Source organism: Centroberyx gerrardi, chromosome 10 (genome assembly GCF_048128805.1).
Source record: "Centroberyx gerrardi isolate f3 chromosome 10, fCenGer3.hap1.cur.20231027, whole genome shotgun sequence".
Taxonomy (NCBI): domain Eukaryota; kingdom Metazoa; phylum Chordata; class Actinopteri; order Beryciformes; family Berycidae; genus Centroberyx; species Centroberyx gerrardi.
The window spans coordinates 1,676,388-1,686,029 of record NC_136006.1 but is presented as its reverse complement, the minus strand read 5'-3'; the positions used below and the strand labels follow the sequence as shown (position 1 = coordinate 1,686,029).

The following is a 9,642-nucleotide window of genomic DNA, read 5'->3' as shown; positions in this document are numbered from 1 at the left end:
TCCTCCATTTTTTCCGCTTTAGTTATATTTTACTTTGACAAAATTACATATACTGTATATATATATCATGTAAAACATATTATAATTAAACTGATATGCATACAATGCTAAATCACAAAGTTGTGGTTACTGACACCTTCACAGTGTGTTTTACCAAAATATATTTTGTAGTGCTTGTGAGTTGAAAATAAGCAGCAAATGTAGAATAAAGTTATACCTTTAGCCTGTTCAAATCTGTGTTTGGTCTTGTGAATTCATTGACATAAAAACAACATGAACACATACAGTTCACTCTTCATAGAAAAGGTCTCATTTCAGTCACTGCACAGCCTCTCTACAGTATGCTGGCCTCACAGGAGTCAGGCTGCAGTATCTGAAGTGTGACGATGTGTTTAATAGCTTTTCTAAACCAGGGATAGAAAAAGGCATAGATCACAGGGTTTAGACAGGAGTTAGAAAACAGCAGCCAGATCGTAGAGGTTGAATATGAAGTATTGCTTGAGGTATCCTGGCCTGCAAGAGAGGGATAGTAATATGGACAGAAACATATTAGAAAAACAACTATGACAATACCAAGAGTCCTGGCTGCTTTCCTCTCAGATTTCTTAGCAGTTACAGTCACTGAACGCTGGAGTGTGACAGCCACAATGTGGGATCGCATGGCACGAGCCTGAGACACAGCCACCACAAATACTCTCATATACAGAACTATGATGACAGTAATGGGAGCAGTAAAGGTGAAAACAAGGTCAACAGCTCCTGCAATGTAAGTAATGACAACCATACACTCTCCGAAGCAGGAATTATACCCGCCTGGTTCTCTCTGGAAATCCTGTAGTATCAGAATGGTATAGAAAACAGAACAGACCCAACACAGACAAACACAGATTTTAACTCTTCTCTGAGTGATTTTGGTGGGGTAACACAGAGGGTCACAAATAGCCACATAGCGGTCGACTGATATGAGCACCATGTTTCCTACTGAAGAAGAGGTCACAATAAAGGAAGCATAGTAAAAGAGAGCACACATGAAGTCCCCAAGTAACCAGCAGGCCCCTATGTGGAGGATTTGACCTGGCATCAGGAGACCAACAATGAAGTCTGAGACAGCCAGGGAGAGGAGGAGGAGGTTGGTGGGGGTGTGGAGCTGCCTGGAATGAGAGAATATCATTAAGTAGAGTAGTTGTGGCAGTCTCAAAATTAGTGTCATAATTTGTTGAGATATAGCAGATGCAAAGCATTATTAATACACAAAAGTATCATCAAAAACTCTGATTATACTCATCAAAGGCCTAAATGTGACAACATCTGTGTTGTAGCCCAAAAGCCCAAAATGTATTCTTGTTAGTCTTTAAAACATTTTATGCTATGCTGAGAAGTATATCTCTACCTGTAGTGGGAGATGGAGATGATGACCAGCAGGTTGAGAGACACGGTGAGCAGAGAGATGGAGGACAGCAGAATGTAGAGGAGCATGGTCTCAGAGTGAGGACGCGTCGGCTTCCTGCAGGAAGTGTTGAGGAGCTGTGGAAAGCAGAGTTCACCTCCTTCCAGGGTCTCCATCATCAGAGAGAGAGGAGGAGAGGAGAAGCTGCTGAGGTCTGGCAGCTTTCTGACCAAAGCTCTCTATCTTACAGCTGATTTATCTCTCTCTTCCCCTCTTCCTTTATCTCTCTCTCTTCCCCTCATCCCTTCCTTCTTTTTGCTCTCTCGCCCTCCCTTCATCTCTTTTTCTCTGTCTTCCCTTTTTGTCCCTCTCTTCCTCCCTCCCTCTCTATCTGCATCATCCTCTTCATCTCCATCGTCATCACTGTCTCTGCTGCCCTCTGTCTATTTTCTTCCTCACATCTCTTCTTGCCCCTCGTCTCCTTTCCTCTCTCCTCTTCCCTTCCCAATCCTTCCACCCTCTCTACTCCTCTTTTTGCTCTCCTCACTTCAAATAAAAAAGCACAAATAGTGGGTTTTTACGAATATTTATTTCATACAAATATTTAAAAAATTATTTGTTTTCGGGAAGAAAATAAAAAACATGTCAAATAACAGCGCGCAGGTCGGGACTCGTAGCGTAGCGAGGTTACATCGCTGTCTCCGTCTCTCTCCTCTGCTCCGCTTTGCTGTCTGTCTATGTGTCATGAATGTATAAATAGCTGCAGGTCTGTGCTGCAGAGTAGATCTTTGGCAGAGTTGATCTTTGGCTGAGTGGTCAGCGCAGTCGTCCGTGGTCTGGGAGACTGGGGTTCAAGACTTGCTGTGGGAACCCTCCTTTGTGAAATAGTTTATTGAAGAACACTTATTTTAACACTTTAATATCCTAAAATTAGAAGTGTAATAAAAACAAAAACAGGATTGTTACGCCTATTTCCACTTTTATTCGAATACAAATACAAATAATTTTGCTTCCTCAACAAATACAGCTACAAATACAAATACTGGGCTCTCTGCACATCCCTAGTAGACCTAGTGCAAACCAGGCCTCCTCTTGGCTTTCACATCCTAGTATAATACGTGTTCTGTTCTGCCCGTGACCTGCTCTATCATTTTCAGTCACATTGACCCCTGGAGACATTTTGAGTTTAATACAATGTTGGAAAGAGGGGCATTTATGCCCCTTTATGTCTTGACTGTTACCAAACTATGTTTTTGAGAAAAAGGGCCTCAAAGTTTGCAGTCTATTTTGAGACATTTATTCAAATATATTAGAGATATCATTCAAACATAACTTAACATACTAACATTAAATTTCCAGTCTTGAGTGCCCATATACACACACAGACATGTACGCACACACACACGCTCAAGCTGACATGCACGTGTGCATGCGCGCGCACGCACACACATACACACACACACACACACACACACACACACACACACACACACACACATACACATTTTGAACTTCAACCACAGTTAAGCCTCACTTGTGTATGGAGATGCACTTGAGCAAACTTATGTGCACACGTTATGTATGCATGCACACTCCACGTGCACGTGCACACTCCACGTGCACACGGATGCGAGGAAGATTAAGTTAAGTTTATTTTATTTGGCATGGACATCACAGTAGCATTAGAATTGTAACATACATTTATGCACAAGGACCAGATGCACTGTTTAGTGTTTGTAGCGAAACGCTAATTTACAACACCTGTCCAAAGGAGGCTTTTTAAAAAAAAAAAAAAGTTAAAATAGAAAAAAGAAAAGAAAAGAAAGAAAAGAGAGAAAAAAAGATAAGAAACGGAAGAAAAAAAAAAAAGGACATAAAATACACCCACAAATACATCCACAAAAATACATCCACAAATACACAAAATACAAAATACAGGTGTGTCTACAGGAGTATTAGGTGTGAGAACAATGTTGTTTCTCTTTTAGCCATGATTTAATACCTCTGTTAAAAGCATTAAGATTGTGTTGCATTTTCAGCTCAATGGGCAGACAGTTCCATAGTTTTTTTCACCGGTGTCACTCTCAACAGGTTGCACATTCACCAGCACCGGAGTTAGAAAGTAGACTATAGCCTGAAATTAAGTCAGTCCACTGAGCCTCAGTCGCGGCGAGATGGAGTTTAATATTTGAGATATTTCTGCCGGGAATTAATTTCTATGTTGTTTAATACTAATAATTTCAGTCTGTAATAGTCTATCACTGATTTCAATTCAACTTCTCTCGATTCGGTTTCTCTCTCTCTCGCTCTCTCAGGTTGCGATGCCTGACAACTACGTTTTCCACGGAAGAAACATTATCTTTGACTGGACAATAAAATGAACGATGACGTACCTGTTGCTATGCAGATGTTAATTCGGGATTTGAAGGGACGCTTGTAGTAGCGTGACTCGCCGCCTCTGGAAACTCCCGAAACTTGTGTACAAATTTTTAAACTAGCCGTTGTCGATGTAAACTGAAGACAGATTCAGCAACTGCATGGCTGATTTCTCGCCTCAAATGTTTTCAGAAACACATTTCGGTGAACCATTTTCGTAATATAAGAGAAAGTTTCCAAACGAGCCACCATGTTTTTCCAGTTTGGAATCCGGGTGCAGAAACACACCATGACAGTGCAAACAACACAATATCACGTATACCACCATAACTGTGTAGGTCTTGACGCCACTTCTCGTGCGACTTTCAGCAATGGGTAGTCAGTCAGTTAGCTACTTTCATGGCATGTGGAGTTCCCCAGGGGTCGATCGTCGGGCCTCTTCTGTTCAATCTCTACATGCTGCCACTAGCTCAAATTATGCAAAACAGTATTTCCTATCATAATTACGCAGACGACACACAGATCTACATAGCTTTACCAACAGATGACTATGGTCCAATAGACTCACTAAATAAGTGCATTGAACAAATCAATGACTGGATGTGCCACAATTTTCTGCAACTAAATAAAGATAAAACTGAAATAATTGTTTTTGGTGCCAAAGAGGAGAGACTTACTGCTCACCTTGAATCCCTCTCACTGGAGACTAAAAACCAAGTCAGAAATCTTGGTGTAGTCATGGACTCTGACCTAAACTTCAACAGCCACATCAAGACAATTACAAAATCTGCCTACTATCACCTTAAAAATATCGCAAGAATGAAAGAAGCAGGACCTTGAAAAACTTGAAAAATTTGTTTTTAGTAGGCTTGACTACTGTAACAGCGTCTTTACAGGTCTCTCTAAAAAAGCTATTAGACAACTGCAGCTCATCCAGAATGCTGCTGCCAGGGTTCAGACCAGGACTAAGAAAATGGACCACATCACTCCAGTGCTGAGATCACTGCATTGGCTTCCTGTGTGCCAAAGAATTGAGTTTAAAATTCTGTTGCATGTTTATAAAGCACTTAATGGTTTAGGACCAAAATACATTTCTGATCTCCTTCAATGTTATGAACCCGCCAGAACCCGCCTGGTCTGCTTACTGTTCCCAGGGTCAGAGCAAATCATGGAGAAGCAGCTTTTCGTTTTTATGCTCCTCAGGCCTGGAACAAACTTCCAGAAAATCTGAGGTCTGCCTCCACTTTACAGTCTTTTAAATCAGGGCTTAAAACGTTTCTGTTCGTCAGGGCTTTTTAAGAAATCTAGGGCAACACTCATCTGCACTGTAATATATATCTTTTTTATTTTCTTCTAAATGTGATTTTAATGCACTTTTCACTTTTCTAATCCTCTTGCACTGTCTTTTCTTTTATCTTTCTATTTCACTTGATTTGAACTGCACTAGTTTACTTTTTAAGTCTTTTATCTTGTGGATCTCTTGTCTGTACTTTTGCACTTTTAAATTTTTTATTACTCTGTAAAGCACTTTGCATTGCCTCAGTGTATGAAATGTGCTATACAAATAAAGCTGCGTTGCCTTGCCTTGCCTTTCACTCTTCTAGGCCAGTCCCAGAGGCCTGGCAAAAATTTAATTCTCAGAACAAGAGGCTTAACATTGTGACTGAAGCATTGTTGGAACCAGGTCCTGGATATGGAGGGGAACCTACAGACAATGGGTCGACTCCTTTCCCAATATTTTAAAATGAAGAACGGCCTCCTGTACTGCGTGGCACAACAGAGGGACTGGGATCTGGGCCCGGTTCCACTGACTCTCCATGGAGGCTGAGGTCAAGAACATCTGCCAGCGCTGCCCGGTCTGCCAGTGGACCTCAGAAAGCCACCCCAAGCCCCCCTTGTGCCACTTACCATCATCGAGGTGCCCTTCGATAGGACCAGTATGGACCTCGTGGGACCTCTGCCGAAGTCAGCCAGGGGACACGAGTACATGTTATTAATGGCGGACTACGCAACTCGATATCCAGAAGCCATCCCTCTCCACAAGGCAACCTCCAAAGCTGTCACCCGAGAGCTGTTCACCCTCATCTCCCATGCTCCCATGGACCTCATGCTCCCCTACATTCCCTTCACCGTCTGGAAAGTGAACCAAGCTTCCACCGGCTTCACCCCCTTCAAGATGCTGTACAGCTGGCGGCCACGAGAGCTGCTCAACATAGCCAAGGAAGCCTGAGAGCAGCAACCATCACCATATGGTGATCAAGCATGTGAAGGACATGAGGGAGAGGATCAGCTGGGTGATGCCCTAGATCCAGTAGACTGGGTCCTAGTGCCCCTGCTTGATGATACCTGCAAGTTCCTGACTGCCTGGCACGAACATCATCCACCCCGACATCCAGATCCCCCCAGGAGCAGTGGAGAGTGATGGTGGAAATGAACTAGTGCAAATAGAACCAGTATGTGCAATGGATACATCTTGACCCAAGAAATCTGAGGAAAAAAAATGATCCTAGGTCTTAGGATAAATGGGCAAACGTAAAGTTGCTTGTTATAGCGCCAACATCTGGCCAATCTGTGTAAATTTTCTTGCTTAAGTAGTGGGGGAGATTTGAAACATATCCACCAAATTTGATTGCTCTAGGACTTACAGTCTCTGAGGTACAGATTGTTTTAAGGCAGAAAAAGATGAAAAAGAAGAATCCTAACAAAAACAATCCAGTTCCAGCACCTGATGTGCTTGCACCCCTAATCAATAATGATAATGTACTTTATTGATCCCTGAAGGGAAATTCTCTTTTCTTCTGCCTCCATCCACAGGGATGTCAGAGGTCAGAGTCAGCTACAGAGCAACACCCCAGGAGCAGGTAGGGATTCAGTTTCTTGCTCAAGGACACTTCAGCAGGGCAGATGCTTACCCGACACAGGGGTTTGAACCAGATCCTCTGGTTGAAGGGTGGTTTCCCCCCCTCACCACAACAACCTGCAGACTGAAAACATCATTGAGATGCTGAGGACTGCAGACAGGCCCCATACATGCAAATCATCACTCTACCAGCCTCACACATCCCAAACCTGAAAACAGTCTTTCACAACTTTAAAAGAACGGTTCACCCAAAAATGAAAAACACAGGTAAGTTTGTTTGTCCATATAACACACAGGGCGGTTACCAGCACAACTCCTTAGCAGCCTTCTCCAAAACAACTGAAGTCAATGGGGGCCGGTTCTTTAAAGTTCCAAAAAGTGCAAATTACCATAAAATTACTCCATACAGCTTGTGCAGCATAATCAAAGTCATTTGTAGGTCCTACTCTATTCTAAAAAAAAAATAATATTCAGACTAAAAGAGTGGGTTGTGAATTTGCCAACCACTGTGATCTGTTAACTAAAGAGTGATTTTCCCGCCCTGCATTAGACAGGCCAGTGCTGCATGCAGCCGACCATTCCTTGGTATTGTTCTCCTCCTCCTTTCACACAAACAGTCCCTGGCACATCAGCGTCAAAGGTAAGCCACGTAACTATTTTACCACCATGAATAAAGCTATCAACACAGTCAACAATGATGAAATTACTGTTATTGTACATGAGATTGGGAAGGGAAAGGACACAAGGGAGGGAGAGGTGAGGAAGAAGAGAGAGAGGGAGGATGAGAGTGAAGATAGAAATGAAGAGGATGATTGCAGAAAGCGAGAGAGGGAAGGAGGGACAAAGTACATAATTCTCTTCTATAGAGAGAAAAACAAACTTGGTACTGGGGGCCCGGATGAGGAGAAGCTGTTGCCAGATCTGAGAGTGCGGATGGAGGTTTGTGGGGTAATCAGTTCTTGTAGGTAGGGAGGCGCATGTCCATTAATGCATTTGTAAGTAAGTAGCAGGACTTTGTAGTCAACCCTGAAGGAGACAGGGAACCAGTGCCAGTGAAAACAGAGTCGGTGTTATGTGTTTGTGTTTTCGCAGTCTCATCAGGATCCTGGCAACGCTGTTCTGAATACACTGGAGCTTCTGGATGCTCCTGCTAGGGATCCCAGTGAAGAGTGCATTGCAGTAGCCCAGTCTTGAGGAGATAAAGGCATGGACAATCTTCTCTGCATCTGACAGGGTTATAGGGTAGAGACTTCCTCGCAGGCCTCCTGTTTATGCCAGCTGAAATCCTCCTCATAGAGGCCTGCTGGTTTCTGGGTGACTTCATGTGTGCTCTGTATCTCTATGTAGCCTTCATCCTTCCTTCTGCCTCAGTAGGAAACATGGTGCTCATATCATATCAGGGTACCGCTATGTGGCTATTTGTGACCATCTGCATTACCCAACCAAAATCACTCCGAAAAGAGTTAAAATCTATTTGTATGGGTTAGGGTTAAATGATCACCTGAGAAAACCAGGTAGGTCTAATTCATGTTATGGAGATTGTGTATTGGTCACCAAATACACCACAGAAGTTGTTGACCTTGTTTTGACCTTTACTGCTCCCATTACTGTCATCATAGTTCTGTATATGAGAGTATTTGTGGTGGCTGTGTCTCAGGCTCGTGCCATGCGATCCCACATTGTGGCTGTCACACTCCAGCATTCAGTGACTGTAACTGCTAAGAAATCTGAGAGGAAAGCAGCCAGGACTCTTGGTATTGTCATAGCTGTGTTTCTAATATGTTTTTGTCCACATTTCTGTGTCTCTCTTGCAGGCCAGGAGAACGTGGCCAGTGCTTCATTTTTGGTCTTTTTGTTCTATTTTAACTCCTGTTTAAACCCTGTGATCTATGCCTTTTTCTACCCCTGGTTTAGAAAATCTATTAAACTCATTGTTACACTTCAGATACTGCAGCCTGACTCCTGTGAGGCCAGCATACTGTAGAGAGATATACTGTAGATTTCCATAACTGGAATTATCCTTTAACATTGTGGGCATTTAGGTGACACTCTTATCCATAGCTGCTACAATAAGTGAACTGTTATAGGTTCAGTATCTTGCTCAAGGACACTTGGACAAGGTATATGGCTGTATATGGACACACATTGGCTGCAGATATCAAACCTGTGTCTTTTCAATTACAGGACTGGCTCTGCGTTTGAATTCATATAACTCCTATGCAGCTTTTGGTTAGATAATTGTGTTCTAATTGGAGTCGTTCTTTGATTGCTGTATTCATTTTCTTCTGTTTTGTTGTTTCCATTTTCCAAATCACAGTTGCAAGCACCATGAAATGTTTTAGGCAAGAACCCAGTTTCATGTAAGCTGTGAATTCGACATTGCATATGTATATCACAGCAAGTATGGCATCTTTACATTTTAAAAGTTACAAATATTAAGAGTTAGTCCTTTCTTTTCTCTCAAACAGGGCTTACAGTTTTAGATAAAGACCATGTGCTTTTGACCTTGTCATTGGGGGCAGGATAGCCTTGTGGTTAGTGAGTTCATCTCCCAGCTGAAGGGCCCAGAGTTGGAACTGCCTTGGCAAACCCCACTCTGCCTGAGCATGGAGAAGGATAGCAACTGTTGAGTTTTATGAAATATGTGGTGTTAGATTGTATGCCTCTGATAGCACTTTTTGTCTGGAAGAAGTATTGGTTAAGAAAGAAGTATTCTATTCTTATTTCAATGTTTGCTGTATATTATTTATTTAATCATTTTTCTCAATCCAGTCACAGTCTTAAGCCCCATCAAATGTTTTTAGGTAAACACACAAGGCAGAAGATTACAGCATCATTGTTCATATTTTTGTCCCATACGGATACACTCATAAAATCAGACACAAGGTGCACAAAATGAAGTAAAGCTTCAGAAATCATGGTCTCTATGAGACAGTCTGTGTCCTGTGTGTCCCTCTCCTGTTTATTGTTAGTATTACATCTAAAATATAACCTGCACGGCAGTCAGTCAATCAGTCAG

General features: G+C 42.4%; 1 protein-coding gene across 1 annotated transcript; it reads right to left on the bottom strand.

Annotated features, from left to right (window-relative positions):
* Nucleotides 1–334: 334 nt before the first annotated feature.
* LOC139931506 (trace amine-associated receptor 13c-like) lies at nt 335–1,566 on the bottom strand. Its single transcript, XM_071925029.2, has 2 exons — nt 1,391–1,566; nt 335–1,151 (listed from the first exon to the last, which is right to left on the bottom strand). Exons 1-2 carry the CDS (start codon nt 1,564–1,566, stop codon nt 335–337), a joined length of 993 nt encoding a protein of 330 aa, XP_071781130.2.
* Nucleotides 1,567–9,642: the final 8,076 nt, after the last annotated feature.

Excerpts from the sequence above, each read along its gene's own strand:
- LOC139931506 (XM_071925029.2), bottom strand. The coding sequence starts at position 1,566 with ATGATGGAGACCCTGGAAGGAGGTGAACTCTGCTTTCCACAGCTCCTC. Across the intron at positions 1,152-1,390 it reads ATCTCCATCTCCCACTACAG|GCAGCTCCACACCCCCACCA; the intron begins GTAGAGATATAC and ends CTCTCATTCCAG.